The sequence below is a fragment of the Portunus trituberculatus genome, chromosome 41, assembly GCF_017591435.1.
Source record: "Portunus trituberculatus isolate SZX2019 chromosome 41, ASM1759143v1, whole genome shotgun sequence".
NCBI classification, from domain to species: domain Eukaryota; kingdom Metazoa; phylum Arthropoda; class Malacostraca; order Decapoda; family Portunidae; genus Portunus; species Portunus trituberculatus.
The window spans coordinates 38344008-38369915 of NC_059295.1; the positions used below are offsets into that span (position 1 = coordinate 38344008).

General features: G+C 38.6%; 1 protein-coding gene across 3 annotated transcripts in view; it reads right to left on the minus strand.

Moving 5' to 3' along the window:
- Nucleotides 1–9547: 9547 nt before the first annotated feature.
- The window catches only part of LOC123516462 (SIN3-HDAC complex-associated factor-like), a 92133-nt gene continuing 75772 nt past the window's right edge, over nt 9548–25908 (minus strand). For all 3 annotated transcript variants that reach the window (XM_045275774.1, XM_045275772.1, XM_045275771.1), the window contains 5 exons: nt 25702–25791; nt 15741–15894; nt 14887–15008; nt 13926–14186; nt 9548–13361 (listed from right to left, as the gene is read on the minus strand). In XM_045275774.1, the coding sequence (XP_045131709.1) occupies nt 13070–13361; nt 13926–14186; nt 14887–15008; nt 15741–15894; nt 25702–25775 (903 nt within the window). In that variant the 5' untranslated portion in view covers nt 25776–25791 and the 3' untranslated portion in view covers nt 9548–13069. The remainder of the gene's footprint in view (nt 13362–13925; nt 14187–14886; nt 15009–15740; nt 15895–25701; nt 25792–25908) is intronic.

Sequence of the window (25908 nt, forward strand, 5' to 3'; positions counted from 1 at the left end):
TCCTTTTTTGGAAGGAAGGCAGGGTCATAATAAGCAGTACTGCTGGCATGATGGAACTGATGGGCTATGGCATTTGCTATATCTGTTTTATTATCTATTACAATATTGTTTATTTTAAGTGTGATAGGAATATATGGTTTTTGTTACTTAAGATATCTATAGTTTTCCATACTTTGGAGAGGTGGTTCGGTTAACAGATGATATAAATTGTCTGAATGAGTCTTTCTTTGCATTACGGATGACTTTCCTTGCCTGAGCCCTTGCCTTTTTATAGGCTATGAAATTTGCTTGACTGGGCTGCTGGCTGAAATACCTGTATCGTCTATTGCGCTCACGAAGTGCTTGTCGGCAATCCGTTGTCCACCATGAGACTCCATGCTTAGTGTAAACTGCAGAAGTCTTCGGAATACAAGCCTCAGCGGCGTGTAATATGGATTGTGTTGCGTTGCTGACCATCGTGTCAATGTCCTCGCCAGATATATCCACGTCGGCAACCCCACGGAAGGTTGCCCAGTCTGCTCTCTTGAAGTTAAACTTGGGAGGGCGGGGGTGGGCGGGATGTCGCGTGCATAAGAGATGCAGATGGGCAGATGGTCACTTCCGTGGGAGTCGTCGATGACTTCCCAGGAGAAGTCAGGGAGTATATTTGGCGAGCAACGACAGATCAATGGCAGACGCGTTACCAGTCCGATCATCTACACGAGTCGCACTTCCATCGTTCAGAAGACAGAGGTTTGTCTGTAATAAAATGTTTACTATCTGCTCCCCACGTACACTTGACCTCTCACTTCCCCATTGTTGATGATGGGCGTTAAAGTCGCCAACAACTAGCCTGTTGCCCGGAAGCTGGCTAATAAGAGATGTAATGTCATCATCAACAATGGAGGTATTGGGAGGCAAGTAGAGGAACAGATAGCCAGATACGTGTCGTTGAATCTCACCCTGCACGCGACCGCTTCCAGAGGTGTATTCAACGTCACTTCTGTTTGTGTCAGTGTTTTGTGTATGTATATCGACGCAACGCCGTGTCCCTCATATCTTCTATACGGATGGTAGTGTTTTAGCACTGCAGGATCAGGCTGATCCTGCAGTCTCGTCTCCGACGTAGACAAATAACGGACGGCCTGTGTATGTTCACTAAAAGTGACAAGCCAGTATAGATCTTTATTCCGAATACTTCTGCAATTCCACTGTAACACCTTGAACATTATGGCTTAAGAGTTGTGGTGGCAGCCGTTTTTCTTAGTCCTTTTGCGCTCAGAGGCGCTGCCGGGGAACCTCTCCCGGCCCTTACTAGTGGTGACATCTATTGATTCATCAATTGTTAACTCCCTGGATCTCGTCGAGAGGGAGCGAGCGTGAGAACCCCTTCTCGATGGCGCGGGAGCGGCGACGACATGAGAAGGGCATTGACGTTCAAGTTTTGTTAAATTTAATTTATTAGACTTGTCAGTCTTCTCACCCTTGCTGGGAGTGCGAGAAATAGCAGACAGATATGGAGCAGAGGAAGTGATAGGGGTAGAACTTTTAGTAGAAGTAGTTTCAGCAGATGATGAGGCAGAGGTATAAGGCGAATCAGTGGTGGTAGATGGATCAGGCAGCAGGTCAGTCTGGATGGCAACAGTACACATCTTGGGTGGAGCCCTTACTGTTGAAGCGTAGGAGACGTTTGAAGCAGGCGCTGCCTGTGTTTTTAAACATCCACAAAGCCTTCGACATGACATGGCGACACGGTATCCTCATGAAACTCTACGCTCATGGCTTCAGAGGTAACTTGCCCATTTTTGTTTATAATTTTCTTCAGAACAGAACATTCTCTGTCAAGCTTCCTGGTAATGTAATCTTGGACGTTTTCGTCCAGGAGAACGGGGTGCCGTAGGGTAGTGTTCTTAGTCCCATTTTATTTTGTATAATGATTGATGATATTCTGTCAACAACTCCCGTCCCAAGGAATCTTAAATACTCACTGTACGCTGACGACTGTGCGTTATGGCACTCCTCGCTTAATGCACAATTCTCAGCGGGGCGGATTCAGGATGCTCTTGATTCCATCCAGCATTGGGCCTCACTGTGGGGATTTAAGTTTTCCGTTGCTAAGTGTATCGGTGTTGTTTTCACTAGACGTAACGTACCTGATTTGCAAATAACTCTTCAAGGCCAACCGATACCGTTTCAAAATTCAGTCAAGTTCTTGGGTCTGCATTTTGATAGCAGACTCAATTGGAAGACTCATGTTAATGAATTGCTCATTCGTTGTCGTAAAAGAAATCAATATCCTCAAATACCTTTCTGGTACTTCATGGGGAGCAGACAGAAAATCTTTATTAATGGTGTACAAGTCCTTAATTCGTTCTCATTTAGACTATGGCTCACCGGTGTATGGGTCTGCGTCGGAACCAACACTGAGGAGATTGGATGTACTGCAGAATGAATGTGTGCGAATGTGTCTTGGAGCCCTGCGCTGCACTCGTGTGGCGCCGATGGAGGTTGAGGCCAACATACCACCACTACAGCTACGTCGCGATGCCCTTCTTTTATCCCATTGGATAAAGGCGGCCCGGAAAGCTCCCTTCGGTGACACAGCAAACAAGATTATATAGCAGCACCACCACCTCCACAATGCGGTCCGCCGTCCAGTCCCAGTCAGACTACACACGCTCTGCCAGCAAACGGGCTTGAGACTGGACGATGCGGACCTCCTCATGCTGCCCACCCTTCCCCCATGGAAACTTCCCACCACCACCTTCAACATCAACTGGCTTCAGGGGAAGAAGGCTGTGGTTACCGAGGTGGAGCTCCAACACCACTTCCGAGCCCTCGTCGCTGGCCTCCCTCCATCCCTACATCTCTACACAGACGGCTCCAAGGCAGGTGAATGTGTGGGTGCAAGTGTGGTCGTGTGAATGTGCCCTCAGGTTCCGGCTGCCTACCCATACATCGGTGTTTTCTGCTGAAAGTTTTGCTATTGACAAAGCCATAGATTATGCTTTAAATTCACTTCATAATTCAATTGTCATTTTCTCGGACTCTATGTCAGCCCTTCAGGCAATAGAGTCCGGCCGCACGGATACAAATGAAATCCAGGGCAACATCATTAATAAGCTGAATTCATGTCATAAATCCTTCTCACTGGTTTGGGTGCCTGGACATTCCAGTATACGCGGGAATGAACAGGCTGACATGCTAGCTCGGTCTGCTGCAGAGCTCGAGGGAGCGTGGAACCTCCGTCGGGATCTGCAGTCATGTCTCTCAGTTGTTAAATCATCAGCAAAACTCCTGTGGCAGAGTCACTGGGACAACCTCCACCTCCACACCACCAAACCCATCCTGGGCGAGTGGGCCTCCTCCAATCGCCCCACAAGGCGGGAGGAGGTGGTCCTCGCACGCCTCAGGATGGGCTGCACCTCCCCACTCACATGCTCCCCTACATAGCTAACACCTTCCCACCACAGTGTTCCACTGCAATGTCACCCTATCTGTTGAGCACATCCTGCTTCACTGTGTGCGTTATCATGAGGAGAGGCGGTCCTTGGCGGCGTATTGCCAGGGCCGCGGCCTCCTGCTAACGCACACCAACCTCCTGGGTGACGAACACCTGGATGTGGTCGATAGACTGATGATTTACCTGACTGAGACCAATTTAATCAGAGAGTTGTGATTTATGTGTATATATTTTATTTTTGTACCAATTACCTGCTCTGTAAATATCTCAATTATGTATATATGTAAATAAAACTATGAATGTCTGTATGATTTCAGCGTGCGTAATACATTGTGAATGCTTTCCCTGTTCATGTATATATGCAATACGTAGTAATGCTACGTAGCCACTCTTGTGTGCTTGTGAACTACCCCACCATTCCTCATGCCCTGAAAAGGACAATAGATTTGAGATAGGAGTAGGAACCCTGTGTGAATGAAGCGTGTATGAGAATGTGAGTATGTAAATAATGTTTATATTCAAAATAGATTAAAATAGACTTAGAAATCAAATTAATAGATAAATGAAATAAATAAATAACACCAAAAAAAAAGATTAGAGAAAACAAGTGTATATTATAACACAAAAAGAAAAACTATAAAAAAAAAAATAAAATGGCCTAATACCCAAGTAAGGTTAATGCCAAAAAAAAAAAAAAAAAAAAAAAGTTAAGATGATTCGAACTGACCATTGTATTAGTCGAGATTACCCTACACCAATCTACATGTGGGTGTGTATAGCTTCTTTGAGCAAGCTCAGCTCACTATGTTACTTCTATAACACCCTGCTCCCTTTTGTCCCTCTCTTCTGTCCTGGGAACTGCCACGGACGGTAGTAGACAGGATAACCTGCTGACCCATTGTGTAGGGGAGGTATACTCCTCAAGACTCGTGGCAATTTCCACTGTAAACATCTTTGCATCATCAAGCCTGTCTCTACCCTTATTCGTTACTTCACTATACCCTAGTGGCGTCTTAACTTCATTTTGGTCCTTAGCATTAAAACCTTAACTAACATACAATTTATTTATGCTAGTTTACGTGTTTCCTTATCATCGTGCAGACCCCCTTGCATGCGGCGATAATATAGTTTATTAAGTTCAAATTGTGTTATATATGTGGAGTGGATTTTTTTTTTTTTTTTCATTAATATGAGTATGTCACTATGAGGTAGTGTTGATAGGAACTAGCCTAGCAAACAAAAACAGAGAGGCCATCTGCAGACCTTACGTACGTCAAATCAGCGGCCCTCCGCAGGCCATTGACATAAGCCTGCTTCCAGTCTTGCTCATTGATTTTTCTGAGGGCCGCTTAAGAGGGCCAATGCAGTAATTACTGCCATAACCCGCTTAAAACTGTATGGTGCAAAATCCCTAAAAGGCTCAATTAAAACAAAATTTGTAAGAATTATCATATTATTATTATTATTATTATTTTTTTTTTTTCATGTAGGAGATAGGGCCAGCCAAGGGCAACAAAATATTAAAAAGGCCCACTTGCGTTCTGGTTCTCTAGAAGAAAAGAACAGTGTTTGCTAGAATTAGGGAGCAAATGTCTTGATACCTCCATCTTAAAAGAATTCAAGTTGTAGGAAGTCGAAAATACAGAAGCAGGTAGGGAGTTCCAGAGTTTACCAGTGAAAGGTATGAATGATTGAGACTACTGGTTAACTTTTGCATTAGAGAGTTCGACAGAATAAGGATGAGAGGAAGAAGAACGCCTTGTTCAGTGAGGCCGCAGGAGAAGGGGACGCATGCAGATAGCAAGATCAGTAGAACAGTTAGCATGAAAATAGCGATAAAAGATAGAAAGAGGTGCAACATTTCGACGGTCAGAAAGAGGCTGAAGACAGTCAGTCAGAGGAGGGTAGTTGATGAGACGAAAAGCTTTTGATTCTACCCTATCCAATAAAACTGTGTGAGTGGGACCCCCAAAAAATATGCGAAGAGTACTCCATACAGAGGTGGATGAGGCCCTTGTACAGAGTTAGCAGTTGGAGGGGCGAGAAAAACTGGCGGAGACGGTAAAGAACGCCTAACTTCATGGAAGCTGGTTTAGCAAGAGATGAGATGTGAAGTTTCCAGTTAAGCTTACTATTAAAGGACAGACTGGATATTCAGTGTGGAACAGTTATTTGCTGTTGAAGAAGAGGGGATAGTTGTCTGGAAGGTTGTGTCGAGTTGATAGATGAGGAACTAAGTTTTTGAGGCATTGAAAACTACTTGATTTTATCTGCCCCAATCGGAAATCTTAGAAAGATTATTAGTCAGGCATTTTGTGGCGTTCCTGCGTGATCTGTTGACTTCCTGAAGGGGTAGTCGTCTCTAAAAGAACGTGGAAAGATATAAGTTGGTATCTTCAACGTAGGAATGGATAGGGCAAGAAGTTTGGTTGAGAAAATAATTAATGAATAATAGAAAGAGAGTGGATGACAGGAAAGAGTCCTGAGGAACACCACTATTGATAGATTTAGGAGAAGAACAGTGGCCGTCTACCACGGCTGGAATACAACGGTCGGAAAGGAAACGAGATAAAGTTCCAGAGAGAAGGATAGAAACCATAAGAGGTCAGTTTTGAAATCAAAGCTTTGTGTCAGACTCTATCAAAAGGTTTTGATATGTCTAACACGACAGCAAAAGTTTCACCGAGATCTCTAAAAGAGGATGACCAAGACTCAGTAAGAAAAGCAAGAAGATCACCACTAGAGTGACCTTGACGGAAGCCATACTGGCGATCAGATAGAAGATTGTGAAGTGACCGATGTTTAAGAATCTTCCTATTGAAGGTAGATTAAAAACTTTAGACAAACAAGAGATTAAAACTATAGGACGGTAGTTTGAGGGAACAGGCTGAATGTAGGCAAATTTCCAGCAAGAAGGAAAGGTAGAAGTTGATAGACAAAGTTGAAAGAGTTTGGCCAGACAAGGTGCGAGCACGGAAGCACAGTTTTCGAGAACAATAGGAGGAACCCCATCAGGTCCATAACCCTTCCGAGGGTTTAGGCCAGTGAGGGCATGGAAAACATCATTACAAAGAATTTGATTGAAGACATGAAATAGTTAAAGGGAAGAGGAGAAGGAGGGACAATCCCAGAATCATCCAAGGTGGAGTTGTCAGCAAAGATTTGAGAGGAGAGTTCAGCTTTTGAGACAGAAGAGATGGCAGTGGTGCCATCAGGATGAAATAAAGGAAGGAAAAATGAAGAAGTGAAGTTATTGGAGATGTTTTTGGCCAGATGCCAGAAGTCACGAGGGAAGTTAGATTTTGAAAGATTCTGACATTTTCTATTTATGAAAGAGTGTTTGGCAAGTTGATGAACATACTTGGCATGACTCTAGGCCGAAATATGAAGTGCATGAGATTCAGGAGATGGAAGGCTCAAGTATATTTTGTGGGCAATCTCTCTATCATGTGTAGCAGGAGAACAGGCTGTTTTAAACCAAGGTTTAGAAGGTTTAGGTTGAGAAAAAGAATGAGAAATGTACGCCTCCATGCCAGACACTATCACCTCTGTTATGCGTTCTGCACAAAGAGATGGGTCTCTGACATGGAAACAGTAATCATTTCAGGAAAACCCTCCTCAGGTCCCTCAACTGGCAGAGGGAAAACAACACAGGCACCTCAGTTTTGGGGGATCCTGAGGAAGAATTGGAGAAATAGGAAAAGATACAGAAATGAGATAGTGATCGGAGGAGCCCAACGGAGAAGATAGGTTAACAGCATAAGCAGAAGGATTAGAGGTAAGGAAAAGATCAAGAATGTTGGGCATATCTCCAAGACTATCAGGAATACGTGTAGGGTGTTGTACCAGTTCCTTTAGGTCATAGAGGATAGCAAAGTTGAAGGCTAGTTCACCATGATAATCAGTGAAGGGAGAGGAAAGCCAAAGCTGGTGGTGAACATTGAAATCTCCAAGGATGGAGATCTCTGCAAAAGGATGGAATGTGCTCCACTTTGGAAGTTAAATAGTCAAAGAATTTACTGTAGTCAGAGGAGTTAGGGGAAAGATAGACAGCACAGATAAATTTAGTTATAGAGTATTGAGTCAAAGCCAGATGATGGAAAACTTAGGATTCTAGAGTGTGGCCATGAGAGGAAGTGAAGTTGCTGAGCACATAGATGTAACATCCAGCTTTGGAGTGAAAATAAGGATAGAGAAAGTAGAGGGAACAGAGAAGGGGCTACTGTCAGTTGCCAGAGACAGCTGTGTTTCGGTGAGGAATAGATGAGGTTTAGTAGAGGAGAGATGGTGTTCTACAGATTGAAAATTAGATCTAAAACCACGAATGTTACAGAAGTTAATGGAGGAAAACTCAAGGGAGGTGTCGAGATATTTTGGGTAGCCACCGAGAGAGCAGCCCAATCTGGGGACATTTCTGGTCCCCTCCCCAGAAGGGGACTCCAAGGATTTTTTTATTTTCTTTTTTATGTTGGCTTATAGCACCTGTAGGCATACTTGAAGAGTATATGTGGGAAACGCTTTTGAGCTTATGCCCATTAGTGGCGCAAGCAATTTTATTTATAGTGGTAACCATATTAGAGCCAATATCACCACCCAAGTGTATCTTTGGTGTAACAACCTAGAACCTGGTATCATGGTGACACGTAGGTAACTTTAAACCACGATATATCAAGGCGATAAGAGGGGGGATTTGAACCTATGCATGGATGTCTGCCCGATCCCACGCTCACCACCTTATCCACTATGCCACCGTCACCGCTGGATTTGGAATCACCATTCTGAATTTTTAATTTTAAGCGAAGTGTGTGTATTTACCTAGTTGTAGTTTTACAGGGCCTGGGGTTTATGCTCGTGTGGCCCCGTCTCCATATCTACACTTATCCAATCTTACTTTAAAAATGTGTGTGTGTGTGTGTGTGTGTGTGTGTGTGTGTGTGTGTGTGTGTGTGTGTGTGTGTGCATGTAGTTTTGTATGAAGGAGAGTTGTCTTTAGAGAGCAGGCTGTGACTGCCCCCCTTGAGTTGTGAACAATATCACTTTATTCCCAGCTCTGACTTCTGCTAAGTTCAAGGAGGGCATCTCCGTCAGATCTCAGGTTTGAGAGGTGCTGAAGGATAATGAATTTGAGTTTTTTACCTTAAAGGAACATGACAACTATTTAAATCAGTCTGCTGTGGCTTCCTTGGTAACTAGGATACTACATTACCAACAATAGTATACTAAGAAGTTATTTTGGTCTTAGGAGAATATAGGATACCAAATGTTATTCCCCTTCTCCACTTCTTCCCTCCTAACCTTGGAGCTGTGAGTGATTAGCATGGAGAAAGGTTTTACCAAGACATTTCCAGGATGGAGAGCAACTACCATGGCAAGTGGAATCCCAGCATGATGGGGAACTTCTACTGGATGCTCTTGTGTGACATCCTGGAGGCGAAGTACAAAAGATTGTCCAAAAAACTCACTTCTGTTTGTTATGCTATGATTTCTGAATATTTCATTATCAAAGTAATAATTTAGTTTAATTGATGTTGAGTATCTATGCTGTTTTTTCTCTAATATAACTGTGTAACAACTGAAATAAATATTGTATTTTGTATTTATAAGCAATATAATGGATATGGGATAAGTAAAAGGGAGAAAAATGGTGATAAAACAATTAAGAAATTATAATTCTCCACAATAAAATTAGTAAAAAAAACTATTCACATCCTTGCCAGCAGTATTTAGCTATTTCTTTCTGCCTTTATAGTGAAAACACATTTAAGAGCCTTGACAGACAGTTGCAATTGTAAACTGTATTTAATCATTAGTAATATATTTTCCACTCTATCACCCACCCAGCTTTTATATTTTTGATACACATTTCATACAAGTTAAACAATGATACTTTCATTTACCAAAACATTTCCTTAATCAACTTTTTGCATTCTGATGAAAACTTTCATTCACTTTAGCAGCCTTATCCTCACTATTTTCTTCCAATAGACCATATTGCCTTATATTTGTCATGTTATCACAAACTTTCTCACTTATAATACTTATTAGGAAATTAATGCATGGGACTTTCCAAAACAATGAAGTTTTAAGAGGATTAACAAGCAATTATAATAGACAATACTTTATTGTACTGAACTTTCAAAGGATAACTACATTCACAACTACAGAACATTAAATAAGTGAACAGAGAAATGGACACACTTAAGCTTATAAATAAACAAGCTTATATGTGGATTTTTTGTCATTATACAAAACAACTGTTAACAAAGGAGAGAACCTGTTCTCTGACTGTCCTCTGACCATCCATACACACCCACGAGGATCCGGGCGACAATAAAAGCGAAAAATTCACAGCTCCAAGTTCTGGTTATCACATGAGCTACAACAGTGACACCTGATTGAATGAGCAAACAGGTTACCCTGGATACACTCATACCACTCCCAACTGCAGCCATTCATTTTACAAATATCAACTACAGTGATCGCCCCGACTCCTCCCAGGTACTTATGAGATGTAGTAGGAAACTTGCTGCAGCTGTTACCCCTAGAAAGTGCTCTAGTCCAAGTACAGGTCTTTTCTTTAAATATATTACTTTCAATACAACCTAATATAGCAATTTGATATACATATATAAATATCAGCCAGTGTAAATCAGAAGTGTATGTGTGAGCTATCATGTTTCCATGTATGAAAATCGTTATTAATTTAGCAATATATATAAATCCATGTTACACATACCCAGATATACATATATCACATTTTGAAGACCATTTATTCACACACATTTTAAAACAAATGTATTGTGAAGGAGTATTGGTAACAAAGAGCACTGTCACATGAATTACAGCACTTTGTACAGTTGCAGACTCATTTGTGCCAACGCCACGACGGAGGCTTTCTCCCGCCCCTCATGCTGACCACACTGCAGCCTCCAAGTCTGGCCCATCTCACTTGCCTTATCTTGACTGGGGCACGTAATGTGAGCCACACTCATTATGGTTTATGTTACTAAAGTACAAAAGCAGTAGTCGCTAACAGCTGCAGAAAATAACAAGGGCACAGTAACAAGTGTTTTGATGTAGATCATGTGGTCAGTTTGAGCGGTGGGGGCCATGCCTGCCCTTTGTCAGAGGCATCTGCTATGTGACTGAAGCCCGTCACATTGCAATTTACCCACTTAAGTAGTATACCTGAATTAAATTAGAAAATAAATAATAATTATCATAAATCAGAAATGCAATGGTCAGTGACACCATATAAAATAAGTGTCAGGTCCATGTCTAATGGAAATATTCTCAAGGGATAGTAATAGTATTTATACACTTAACAATCTTTGGAATGCAATGCATGTATAAATTTTTTTTCCAGATTGCATTTTTTATAGAAAACATGCCTCTAATGTCACTTTATCTTAAAACATCCTTCATATTGAAAATAATCACAGTCTTTGGGAGAGTTTTGGCTCTTAGAGCTAAAAATGTTTTCAAGACTCAGTGCAGTACACTGGAACCCTTCACAATAGCTCATTACTCTCTAAAAACAATATCAAATTAACAGCCACAAGAATTTTTTAATGTCAATACAACAATAAAGATCATGTCAAAATTTATATACATAATTATAAGTTATAATAATTTAGTATATACATAACTGAACTAAAAGAGGCTGCTCCCTCAGCAAAAATCAACAATATACAACCTGGATTACTGAGAACTTTGATAAATGAGAGCTGTAAGTCTATTCCAATCCTGCACTGAGCGATGTTTGACTTTTGCATTGATTCCTAGAAAGTTTCCCCAGGCAGACACAAGCGCCTGCACCAGCTCGGTACACGGCACTGTTGCCTTCCTGGTAAACTTGTGTCACCTGGGGATACCTTGCCCATTTACCTCCTAGTCACTGTCCAGGATGCCAGAGATTCATATTGCAGCGAGCATCAGGACAGCACCGCTCATGTGTGCTAACAAGCGCATACTGTGGCAATAGAAAAGAAACTAACTTGTACCTTGTAATACTGAGGGCCTTCTGTTCGATTTTTTTTTTTTTTATTTTCTGTTTTTTATCAAGTTCTTAACATTAAAAATGTTTGAAGACTAGACTCAGGTTTGGGATTAATTCATCTGAATTTGCAATATGGCAGGCAAGTCGGTTACACAGTCATCTGGCTCCACATTAGAAAAAAAAAACATTGTGGAAAAAATGTTGAGCACAACACATTATGCATATATGAAAAATTATTAAAAATATGAATATTTAATTACCTAAAAATATTTCATTTTATGCATTATGTATTAAAAATGGAATCTCTACTTAGTAGAAATTCAACAAAACTTCTATTTATTAACAAAACAAAGATAGATTTTGTACTGCCCTGGCCTTTAAAAAGGGTTTGGGAAGAGACAGGCTCAGCATGCAGCCACGGATGAGGGAGGCATCACTAGGGCTTTATATATCAGAAATAATTCCAAATTTCCTAATACACAGCTTTACACTACATTTTTCGTATGCCAAAAATGTACAAATTCCACACCTTGACAAATGTCTATTAACTCTGTATGTGAAAAAAGGCCTCAAGCAGACCGGCACAGCAGCAGCCTGTGCCACATAGACCAACAGGAGGTGACCTTCCTGAGTGCAGTCCAGCCCCACCATTACCACAGCTGCTAAGGTACTTGTGCTGGAAACATTCATATCACAAAGATTTTTTTACATGTAGGAGAGTAACTACCACTCCCAGTAGTATTCATAGTGATGGCAGTACTCAAGGTGGTAAGAAAAATAAAGGATGCCAAATCCTCTATCTGAGGGAGAAAAGTTGTTGACAAGACAAGAGAGGAGCCAGTGACTGGTGGACTGAGCACATGAGCCCTGTGACCTGAGGACAAGAGGCAGCCGAGCCCACTCCCTGATATGGAGATCCTAGAACCGTCCTGCCGCACCCGCCGTTGCCAGCAGCAGCAGCAGCAGCAGCAGCAGCAGCAGCAGCACCACCCACAGCACCGGTAACGACACCTCTCACAACCCATACACTGTTCAGTTTATTTTAAAGCTTGCATGGGATTTGCTTCAAGGCTTCATTTTCCATAGACTGAGCTGGGATTTGACATCCACTGAATGTGTTGCACTGAGTGTTCACATGATGAAAGCTGAATGCAGTACAGGATCAAGTCTTCTAAATCTGATATATATAAAATCTTTTACAGGTAAAAATAGTAATATAAAATAGTTTTGTATGAATGTACTAACTGATTCAGTTTTCAATGTGGACAACTGGTAAACTGCTTGCAGAGGTGGACGGCTTGATTGGTGCAGCAAGACGAGTATTGCCATGAAACAGATTGTCATAACAAGACTTAAAAAAGATGAGAGGGGCTGCAGCCTAGCTCTGTGCCAAACATACATTTTTTTGTTTCCTATTTTTAAAAATTTCATATCAACCCTGAAAAATACAAGTCTTGGACCCATGGGTAATAAATAAAAATTTCAGAACACTAATATTGATCATGGAAATTTTCTTCTTAAAATGTTGTATCTAAATAATAGTAATAATAAAAAAGGTACAGTGTACACATCTACCAATAATTTAATAGGTAGTTAGTCATAATTTTGCCAGCTAATAAACACTATAGTTAACTTGCAAGTCCCGTTGTCAGATGGGGCATGAGGGGGCCGGAGGGAGAGCCACCCACGGAAGAGTAGTAGTCCAGCCTGTCATCCAGGGAGTCAGAGTCCTGGTAGTCTTCATCATCATAGTAGTTGCTGCCACCGTCAGATGATGAGGCCCTGGGAGTGGAGGCAGGTGTGGGGGCTGGGGAAAGCTCCAGCGCCTTCATGCGGCATGAGCATGGGTGGAAGAACCGAGGGTCAATGAGCACCTCACCACAGTCCCCTCGAAAGATAAGACCACAGCACACCTTTTCCCTGTGAAGATAAGTCTTGGTAAAGAAATTGGCAAATAGGTAATGAGAAGTTTTATAAAACAACATGGAAAGAAATTCATATTGGTGAATCTCCTGAGGCAATAAATATAAGGAAAAGTTGGACGTATATTCATGCACTAATGGTTACTATTTTATATGGAATCTCTTGTAAGAGATTGGGTATGATTTAACCAATGCTTCACTGCATTCATATTCTTCAGTTCCAGTATTTTCAACTAAACTTTTCCAAATTCATGGATAAAACCTTTATCTGTAGTCTCTTTACAACTTTTTCTGTTAATTACAAACAGCAACATGCATAATTTACATAGGTTAGTCACATGAAAACCTTTCTTTTCTATTCAAGAACATTCACCAAAAAAAAAAAAAAAAGTGAATGCATGGATGTCAAGCTTCTTTAAATATCTTGAAAAAAAGTTGCACATTTTCACAACCTTAACATAATTTGGACAGCTAGACCAGTGTTAATGGCTTATCTAAGTCACTATATGTAGGGACTAGATTAGTTAAGATTCAGAATACATGAAGGCATAGCAATACTCACTGTTTCCAGTATGTTAGATCAACAAAGCTGCTAAGCTGGAACTGTGAGGGTGGGATGGTCTTCCTCTTGGCAGCTCCTGAGAGTAGTGTGCGATCTTGTGAGTCAGCATCATCCTCAGAGGGGTAGGGAGAGGGATAGGGGGAAGGAGCTAAGGAGCCAGGCACAGAAGGACCAGACCCATCACTTAATCTCTCATCCCCTACAGCAATATCATCACTTAGAGCTCCAGGAGATCTCTCCCGTCCAACCTTCCTGATATACCTGTAAGGATAATAATTAGCAGAGTGCTCTATGTACAGGAATGTTAGAAGTATTCAAACCAGCTCTACTAACTGTACAAATTTTAAAAATAACCTCTGAATTTTGACTGCAATCTATATCTTAATGTCCCTAATACTCATGTCCTACTTATTCCATTGAGAATATCAAGAATTACACTTGTTACAGTATTTTTTTTTTTCTCAAAAGGAATTTCCTTACTCATGTGAATTATATGAAGAATGAAACTTACTGGAGAATGTTACATTTCAGAAGGAACAGCACATGACTGATGAAAACCTTTACATTTGAATGAAACTCTTCTTGGCAAGACCAAACATTTATCCACAAAAAGCTGATTAGGAATTACAAATTTATTCATTATCATGCAAGTTGACACCTTTTCTATACCATATCCTCTTTTATTCCTTCAAGCTTTTTGTTTTATCCTACTTTTAAAAATGTTACTATAAAAACATTTCTCCAAAACTCTTTCAGCTCTACGAGATATCCTACCATCAATATTTCTGAGATGTGTACAGTTATACACCTGAATTAACTTTATATTTACTCACTGAAAAGTATAACAAATTCTAAAATATAACCTTGTGTATGACCATTCCTTAAAGAAAATGTAGTCACAAAGACAATAAATAACACATATTTCACAGTAATCTCTCTCTCTCTGCTCATATGTACTCACCTATGCTTCTTCTTTATCTTTTCCTTCAATGGCTTATCTGGATTGTCTAAATTCTTTTTTATTTTCTTACTCTTGAATTTTGTGAGAGATTTTGTACCAGGCCCAGCCCTTGCATCAACAACCTGTTAAAATACAACAATATTAACAAGAAGGTAATTACAAGTAACTCTTGATTTACACATGTTTAATTTACGCGTTTTTTGTTAATACACGATTTGGCCCAACTGCATTTTCAAACTGAGCGCTAGATGTAATTTCAAACTGAGTGCAGGAGAGTGGACAGTGACAGTGAGTGCTTGTGAGGGGTGAAGACATTAGTGTACTACGATTTTTTTTTTTTACTAGTGTTTATTTTTATATTGTGGGGTTATTTTTGATAAGTGGATTTTTGATAAAGTGGAAAAGCTCAGAGGGAGATGGTGACTAACTATGGTGTGAGTGGTGAAGGCAGTGACGCAGTGGGCGTTGTGTTTACATATTCTTTTTGTTGTTTTCTCTTATTATTTCTTGCTTTTCCCTTTACTTTAAATACACTTCTAGTATTTAGAATGGTAAATAACAGAAACATGTTAATTTAGCCAAATAGAGTATTTTGTACAAATTTTTTTGGACCACATCCCACATCCCCCCTATTATCTATTGTTTCTTATGAGAATTACAAGTTTGTTTTACGCGAATTTTGATATACGTGATGCCTCTTGGAACGCACCTATCGTGTAAATCGAGTTGCCTGTATCATAACTTAGTTTCTGAACTCTATATACAACTTCTATATTACTTTTTTCTGAAGGACACATTATCAATAAATAAAATATGGAACCAATGCATGCCAAACCAATTATAATTTTACTTACATGGTGCCAGTTGCGATCAGTTCCCTTGGGCAGCTTCTTCCAACGCTTCACTAAGAGGACACAGGCATTGCATATCTCCCCAGATCTCCGCTCCTTCAAGTTGAAGCAGTCCACAAAGTCATCTTCATACTTCTTTGAGTCTGTGAAGCGTGAGCTGGGGAGATAGAAAAAAATAAATAAAATAATAAATAAACAAACTGTAATCTTATGAAGAAATTAACTAAACAATCTTCTGCACTTAGTTATATACTCATCCACATTTTTCTTCATAATAGCCATTACATGCTACTGTGATTTTGGACAGACTATCTCCCTCCTTCATTACAACATATCAAGTAATCTACAAATATAAAAATGCTAGGTTTCCTTATCTTTATTTTAAGATTCAATACAGGCTATGTAATGTTTCTAAACACATCCTTAAGAAAGAAATTATATGTACTACTTAGAATGATGATAGTCAAATTGACTTCAATAATGTCAGCAAAGCAAATACCCTAGTCTTAATTTAGTCATCCACACTGTCTCTTTTGCATTTCCTTTTTCTTTTTTTTGGTAAACATATACTTATGCAATATGAAACAGAGGTAGAGTATCTGAATAAACTGAGTGCTGCAATTACCATGCTGTGGATATCATTATATAACTTACTAAATTACTGATGTTGAGGTGACCAATAAGGCAACATTGTGCACCAAAGGTATGACTGCTGTAACCCTATTGCACACTTAACCATTTAAGTGATAAGATATCTGAAGAAATTAGAAAAACCAAACCTTCTGACTCTGAAGCAAAGAAGGGAGAGAGAAGACTTAACAGTAATATATATATAGATTAATGTAAGGAATAAAAATGCTAGACAGCAAAGAAATTGTGACGTGGAATGCAAATAACACTACAAGACGTGGAAAAAAGCTGGGGGCAAAAAAAGTTTTGCACAGAATAGTTGATATACGAAATTCTCTTAACAAGGATGTGGCGCAACCAAGTTAGACAATTATAGCTACAGAGGTGACACAGTATGAGTATGGGTTCTTTCACAAATAATGCAACTGGATAATCAGATGTTTAGGGGTTACTAAGCACTTTCTGTTAATCAGTAATATAAAAGATGCTATACTTCACTGAAGTGACAAGTATGTCTTAGTATGTAGGGTGTAGTACTGGGCCATAGAAGAAAATTTCAATCACTTGGTAATCTAAATAGCTTGATATGTAGGATTGGAACGTTGCTTCAATTAATCTGATGAATATAGTAATGCACAACAGTTACTAATCCTTAGTAAGTTCTGTACACATATAAGCAAAAACTTCAAAGATGGCAGCTTCAGATAATCCATCCTTGGTATTCATATTTTTATTATAAACTTTATATCATCTTATTTATTCTCTGTACCACCTCTATTTTATGAACTTGCTCTAGAGAATCAATTATCACAACGATATGGATATAAATAAATCTCTGATTTCTGTTAAATGACAGAAAACCTGGAAATCTAAATTTCATGTTGCCTGTACTGCCTACTAAGGTACAAACTGGTGAGTCATGATTTTCATTAATTTTGTTTGTAATATGTAGGATGTATTTCTAATGTATTTTATCTTAATTATTAAAGTTGATTAGTGTCTTTAAGAAAGTGATGTGAAGAAAAATGTGAGCCAATACAATTTTTCTTTAGCTTCTGGGAGTTAAGAAGATTTCAATTTATATTAAATTCACTGAGATCTGTATCTGGAAAATATACCACATTCTATATAGCGAAGGAATGCATTTTTTTCAGACAGTAATGTTACTTTCCTAATTACTCAAATGTTATAAAGATAGGTGACAAATCTAGGATAGAAAAATACCAGTCTTTTAAAAAGTTAAAATACATATGTTCAAATTATTTTAAATTACTACAATGAGAAATCAACATTCATTCATTTTTGCCTGTTGTTGCATAAAACTTGTAACATTACTATCTCGTACAAAATTGGTCCTCATTTAAAAATCCATAAGAACAAACTATACCCTTGAAAAGACAGCTCCTTCATTCATCAATGGAATGTGATCAATAGTAATTGATTCTTGACTTAAGTTAAAACCTTTTAATATAATCTAAAGTTATCAAACACCATTCTGATCTTGCTTATGGATTTCATTTGGTTGTATTTTGTACATACCATTGCATACCTACTAATCATCCCAATATTTGCAAGTAAATTAATGTCCTATGCATTTGCTTTCATTATGCATGCTAGAAGAGGCAAAAGCAACATTTCAACATTAGTTCCAGATAATGCACCAAGCATGAGGTGTGTTAGTTATTTGTATGGTGTGTTTGTTTGATACAGTTTTAGTCCCATCACAATATTTGACAGAGAACACAATAATGAATGGTCTTCCACACAAAACCTCATGCAAACACAGTAAGGTTCAAAATCTATGAAAATATTAGTTCCTCATAAAAAAATAGCCTTGACTTTCCATTGTCTTACAAACCACATTTTTTTTCAAAGATCTGTTACTCCTAATATTATATTGAATAATAATTACTCTTCAGTCTCAGTTCATATATATATATATATATATATATATATATATATATATATATATATATATATATATATATATATATATATATATATATATATATATATATATATATATATATATATATATATATATATATATATATATATATATATATATATATATATATATATATATATATATATATACGTAGGGAAGAGGGCCAGCCAAGGGCAAAAAAAAAAAAAGTTAGAAAAAGCCCACTTGAGCGCTGGCTCTCCAAAGAGTACAAAAGTGCCAAAACCGTCAGCCAGAATTAGGGGAGCAAATGCCTCGATACCTCCCTCTTAAAAGAAGACAAGTTGTAGGAATTGGAAATACAGATGCAGGGAGGGAGTTCCAGAGTTTACCAGTGAAAGGGATGAATGATTGAGCGTACTGGTTAACTCTTGCATTAGAGAGTTGGACAGAATAGGGATGAGAGGAAGAAGAAAGCCTTGTGCAGCGTGGCCGCAGGAGGAGGGAGGCATGCAGTTAGCAAGATCAGTAGAACAGTTACCATGAAAATAGCGATAAAATATAGAAAGGGATGCAACATTTCGGCGGTGAGAAAGAGACTGAAGACAGTTAGTCAGAGGAGGGAGTTGATGAGACGAAGAGCTTTCGATTCCACCCTATCAAGCAAAGCTGTGTGACTGGAACCCCCAAACATGCGAAGAGTACTCCATACAGGGACGGATAAGGCCCTTATACAGAGTAAGCAGTTGGAGGGCGAGAAAAACTGGCGGAGACGCCTCAGAACACCTAATTTCATAGAAGCTGTTTTAGCAAGAGATGAGAAGTGAAGTTTCCAGTTAAGATTATGAGCAAAGGACAGACCGAGGATATTCATTGTGGAAGAGGAGACAGTTGAGTGTCATTGAAGAAGAGGGATAGTTGTCTGGAAGGTTGTGTCGAGTTGATAGATGGAGGAATTGAGTTTTTGAGGCATTGAAAACTACTAGATTTTCTCTGCCTCAATTGGAAATTTTTGAAAGATCGGAAGTCAGGCGTTCCGTGGCGTCCCCGCGTGAACTGTTAATTTCCTGAAGGGTTGAACGTCTCTGAAAGAACGTGGAAAGATGTAGGGTGGTATCACCAGCGTAGGAGTGGAGATATATATATATATATATATATATATATATATATATATATATATATATATATATATATATATATATAAACATTTTCAGTGAGAACTTGACAAGCATCATTTTATTTCTCTGAATTGGAAAGACCTGCTTCACAGTAACAAAGTTATGAATGCTAAGCACTACAACTACAACACAAGACTAAGCTTAGTATTCTGTAATGGTAACACAAATTCTAAGATATTGAGAGAGAGAGAGAGAGAGAGAGAGAGAGAGAGAGAGAGAGAGAGAGAGAGAGAGAGAGAGAGAGAGAGAGAGAGAGAGAGAGAGTAGTAAGTTTGGAAACTGAGCACTGATCATTACTACTGCATAATCAAAATATGATATTCCAATGATTAAGAAAACTGCTTTAACAAAATATTGTAATTCTGAAATAACAGGAAGTAACCTGGGCATACAGTAAGTAGTTTGCTTTGTTCAGGACTAGACAAATTAAACAATACCATATTCAACTTCATTATTGTTGTTTTGCCATATAGGTAGGTAAAAAATCTGGTAGGATAAATCTTGAGTGGCATGCCAGCATGTGTGTTTTTAACTTTTATGAAATACCTATCATGTTGTCATAGCCTACATCATTATAACCTGGAGTGATAAAACTACTGTATTGACTTGGTAGATGTGTGCTTCAATGATGAGTAATCCTAATGTTTATATAATATGGTATCAAGATTAGTTCTACAAAAAAGTATGTACACTGAAATTTGGTGATATGCTAGTACATGTGTGGTAGCAGTAATAGTGATGAAGGTGTTGGTTGTAAACTGTGATATGGGAGTTTTGATAACCACACACAGAGGTAGATACATACATTTATGAAGAGAAAACTATGAAATTGTATATATCAAATTGTGTAACTTAGCAAATATGCAAAGGAGACCCATTCAGCATATGTAAAGTAATGAAACAAGGAGTTGTAGTACAAAGTGTTTTAAGATGCAAGCATGTTTCAAGAGCACATCACAGACAATTAGAAGTCAAAATGATTTCCAATGTTAAACATTTAACTCCTTCAAAAAATGTGGCAACAATTTGTTAATTTATTCACAAGGATCATCAGACATCAATTTGTGACATTGGTGTCATTCCTAATGTGCCATAAAATGTCGCTGAGAATTCATCTGACTAAATTATTCACTGCATTGCTGCAAAGTTGATGTGCAGACATCTGACCTTTGAACAGGAGCAAAGGGCCAATGTTTTAAAGAGTTAAATCAATGTGTCAAATTGAGGTTCCATCACTGGGAATAAGATCTGAGTCTATGAGCACTATTTGGAAACCAAATACCAGTCCTTGCTGTGGAAGAGCCTCACATCTCCAGAACCAAAGCAAGCACGGCAGCTCTGTAATGTGACCAAGAGCATATTTTCTATTTTCTTTGAATTTTGCGAGATTGTTCACTGCAAACTTGTTTTCAATTGACAGACTGTTCTGATGCAATGTTTGAGGTGTTTAAAGGGAGACAAGCAGCAGGAATTGCCTGTAATGTGACATGGAATAAGGGCAACTGGATGTTCCATGAATACAATGCAACTTCTCACCAAGCTCTTTTATATGCGAGTTTTTGTTGCCATTTCATGAACACCTATCTTCATCTATCTTACTTGCAGAATTTTGCTCCCTGTGACTTCTTCCTCAAAGATTAAGCTACTCTAGTAAAACAAAACATTATTTTATTGAGGTGATTCAGTGGACATCTCAGGTGCTTGCCATATTTTGAGAATATTTCATCTCTGTTTCAGCAGCATCAATGCTACAGAATTGCTGTTCAGGGGGACTACATGAAGAAAACAATGCCCAACTAAATTAAACTACTTTCTTTATCTACAAGGGCTTTTGGAAGTTAGATATTGTCTTACATCATAGTTATGATGATATCTTTCACCAGATGCAGAAAAAAATGTACACCTTAATGGTTTTTTTTTACATGCATTTTATTGCAAGCAGCAAACTTTTGCTAATTCAACAACCATTATCCAGATTTTTTTGCACAATACCACATTTTTTTCCTCAGGCAAAATAAACATTACATATTGAAAACTTGCTTTACTTTAGCTACTCTGCTTTTCTTAAATATATACCAACCATCATTATTATTATAGCACTGATCAGACATGTTCCTAACAACCACAACAATTGAAGACTGATATGTTACACCTATACAAGAATTTTACTTGTAAATATGATTTTTATGAACTATAAAGATGTAAACTATAAACACTCAAGATGTTTTTCATTTATTAGTTTGAGAGCTTAATTGTGAAAAAATCAATTTAGCTAAAGACACTACTATATCATTTATTCAAATAACTCTATTTTCAACCCTATAAACTAGTGCATGCATAACATTTACCTCGGTTAAAATTATCTACTTATTGTGCATGTTCCATTTCCACTATCTTAATGGCATATATCATGAAATGCAAAGACATGAATATATGGTGTGTGTGTGTGTGTGTGTGTAATTCACCTCGGTTGCCTTCTGGTCACCCAGCCAGTCTTCCCCATTACGGAGCGAGCTCAGAGCTCATAGACTGATCTTCGGGTAGGACTGAGACCACAACACACTCCACACACCGGAAAAGCGAGGCCACAACCCCTCCAGTTACATCCCGTACCTATTTACTGTTAGGTGAACAGGGGCCACACATCAAGAGGCTTGCCCATCTGCCTCGTTGCTTACCGGGACTCGAACCTGGGCCTCTCGATTGTGAGTCGAGCGTACTAACCACTACACTGTGTGTGTGTGTGTGTGTGTGTGAGAGAGAGAGAGAGAGAGAGAGAGAGAGAGAGAGAGAGAGAGAGAGAGAGAGAGAGAGAGAGAGAGAGAGAGAGAGAGAGAGAGAGAGAGAGAGAGAGAGAAGAGAGAGAGAGTGTCTAAGCATTTGTGTTGAACTTATTAGTTGCTGGTGTGGTTGAGTGGGTGTGTTCTCAAAAGGGTGCAGTACTGCCAATAATTTTCAAGGAAAAGGCTTTTCTCACTTTCAATTACATGATGAGTAGAAATGGATATTAACTCATACAATCTTATTGAAACTGTTAATTCTTTCTCTGATAGTTTACCTGTAGCTATTAAATGATTACTTAACCATCACTGTTTCATTGCCAAATATTCATCCACTTTATATAATTTATACACAATTCAGGGACAGGGCATCAATTGATATGCATAATGCAGTGCAGCTCCACTAAGTATGTAACAATCAAAGATTTTTTCCTCTGTGATGCCTCCTAATCCTTAATAACAACCAGCACTGCCTTTTCCCTGTACATCTAAGTGTTGCTAATATTGTCTTCATTTATGAAAGTACTATTTGCAAAGTGCTGGAACTAATAATAATATTCTGATGGCCAAGAATAACCTCTGCAAGTGCATTTAAATACACCAGCTGATTAATATCATGGAGTTTGGATGTGTTAATAAGCTGGCTTGATATATATACAATGATGCAGCAGTGATGATATACGTATAATCACAATGTGATATGGAAACAAGCAATACAAAAACTGAGAATTCAAGAGAATAAAATGATTACCATGACAAGCAGCATCTACTTACATTCATCTTCATTTTCATTACACATGTATGTACAACACACACACATACACACACACATCACACAGTATAGAATAATCCATCAAATTACATACATTTCTAAAGGAAGTACTAAAAGCAAAGTATGACACAATGGTGACAACAAAAGGCAACTAACATTGTTTGAGGTTCATAAAGTATTGAGATCTATTATGAGGATATGTTTCACTCTGGACTTCACCTCTGGAACTTTATAGCCCAAAGAACACCTCAAAAGAGTTGTAGGTAGATTATTTCCATTGCTATGCAGATGTGATCCTTACATACCAAGTCTTCCTGCTCATTTCTCCTGCATGTCATGTTATTTAATTACCTGCAGTAATATCTTGCCAAAATCTAAAACTGATACTATGACTTCCACCCCAATGTTTACTTCATCTTCCAGAATAATGCAGACCATAACTTAAATAGCAAATTAGCTGTGTGCACAGCTTCACTGATACATAATAATTTCCATGCTTTATTTTCAGTACTTGTTGCATCAGAACTGCTCCAATTCATAATTGCTGTGTACTTTCTTTTCCTTTTTCTTCTTCTCTCCAAATTAGACCCACTGTTTTTTTTTTTTGTGACTGGCAAGATTTACTTTAAATTTCAAAAACATACAAAAAGAAATAATGTGAAACTTTGATGATAACACTTTATATAACAATGGTTCGCTGATAGCATATTGTCCTATGGTCAAGTTAGCATCTTATTCCATATGAGGTATAGTGGCAACACCATCGGAACACACATCATCCATGACGACCACAAAACAAGATTACTCCACCATCCAGGTGACTGTTCCAAACAATTGGACTGACAATAAAGCTACACTTGGTGACAATCTGTTCTTCTCCAAAGAAATCCTACTACTTCAAAGATGAAAATAACCACTAACAACAGTGAATTCCCATGACGCAATGAACCATTTGAAAAACTAGCCTTGCTTCTACACTCAGGAAAAAAAAAAAAAAAAAATAAAAAAATAAATAAATAAATATAAACATTAATAAATAAAAAACAATAAAATAATAAAAATATAAAAAAATAAATAAAATAATAAACATTAATAAATAAATAAAAAAAAAATAAATAAAAACCAATAAAGTGAAGAAATAGTATATAAAAAAAAAAAAAAAAAAAAATCCTTACTAAGCATCCATCTTGTACATAGAGAATCACTTAACTAAATAATACTGTAAGCACCATTCACTAGTGACATCCTGCACCAGCAGGTCCTGCAGTTAACACCACCATAGAGAGAGAGAGAGAGAGAGAGAGAGAGAGAGAGAGAGAGAGAGAGAGAGAGAGAGAGAGAGAGAGAGAGAGAGAGAGAGAGAGAGAGGTTACTCATTGATTTTCATTATTATCAGAGATGATAATGCAAAGAAAGTTTTTGGAAGGTGAACAAGAGCATGCCATGTGCTTAGACTTAGACAATGCTTTTTACTTCAGAAGCAGGTACATATTTTCCACATGTTATACCTTTCGAAAATACAGGTGAAGATTGTGTGTGTGTGTGTTTACCTAGTTGTATTGTACAGGGTTCAAGCTGGGCTCAGTGTCCTGTCTCCATACCTCCACTTATCAATTTTATTTGGAAAACTGTACTATTTTCCAATATCCTTCACACAATGCCTCTTCCTAATCTTCTTTGCATGTCCTCTTGTCCTTCCAGCTTCTTCTGTCACCAGCACCAGGTCTTCCTCCTTGTCTTTATTTTCAATGTCATTTACTTTTTCATACATTTTATTAGGTGTGTGTGTGTGTGTGTGTGTGTGTGTGTGTGTGTGTGTGTGTGTGTGTGTGTGTTTACCTAGTTGAATATTACCGGGTTCGAGCAAAGCTCATCGTGACCTGTCACCACATCTACATTTATCCAACTTTTCCTTAAATTTATACATACTTTCTGCTGTTACAATCTCTTCCACATGTCCACCGTCCCATGTGGAAACACCTTTACACACACACACACACAGCGTAGTGTAGTGGTTAGCACGCTCGACTCACAATCGAGAGGGTCCGGGTTCGAGTCCCGGAAAGCGACGAGGCAAATGGCAAGCCTCTTAATGTGTAGTCCCTGTTCACCTAGCATTAAATAGGTACGGGATGTAACTCGAGGGGTTGTGGCCTCGCTTTCCCGGTGTGTGGAGTGTGTTGTGGTCTCAGTCCTACCCGAAGATCGGTCTATGAGCTCGCTCCGTAATGGGAAAGACTGGTTGGGTGACCAGCAGGCGACCGTGGTGGTGAATTACACACACACACACACACACGTGTGTGTGTGTGTGTGTGTGAAGTAAACACTACCTACTTGTCGAAAATGCAGGATTAAAAGAAAAACAAAAATCCATAGTTATGTGAATGAAATGAAAAATTTACAAAATGGAGTAATAGTTTAACATTGTTATCGTACATTGGAATGGCTAGTGGGAGTAAAGCCTACCAGAACCTGAGTGATAGTAAGCGTGGCAAAAAAGCCTTCCTTCATCTGGTTGGTGTGACGAATCCCCACTCCCTCCCTCTTTCCAAAAAGCCATTGTTAATACCAGTATATTTAAACATCACCTCATAACATCAATAAATGTAGAAAAGTAAGTCTACTGTAATGAATGATTCTGAACATAGCAATGAAACTTCAATAACACCTGCTTGGGAGGTAAAAGGGAATTACTGACCTGCTGGACTTTGCTTTGCATATGCAACAGCCGGTGGTCGACCTATAGACCTTCGGCTTGTGGAAAGAAAACATCTCGCCTTAGCAGAACCTGAAAAGAAAACAAAGCTTACACACACATTCACTCGCTCAAGTAACACATCTTTAATATGCACTGTTGGTCCTCAAACACTGCACAGCTGAACGACTGAACTTCATCATTCATCAC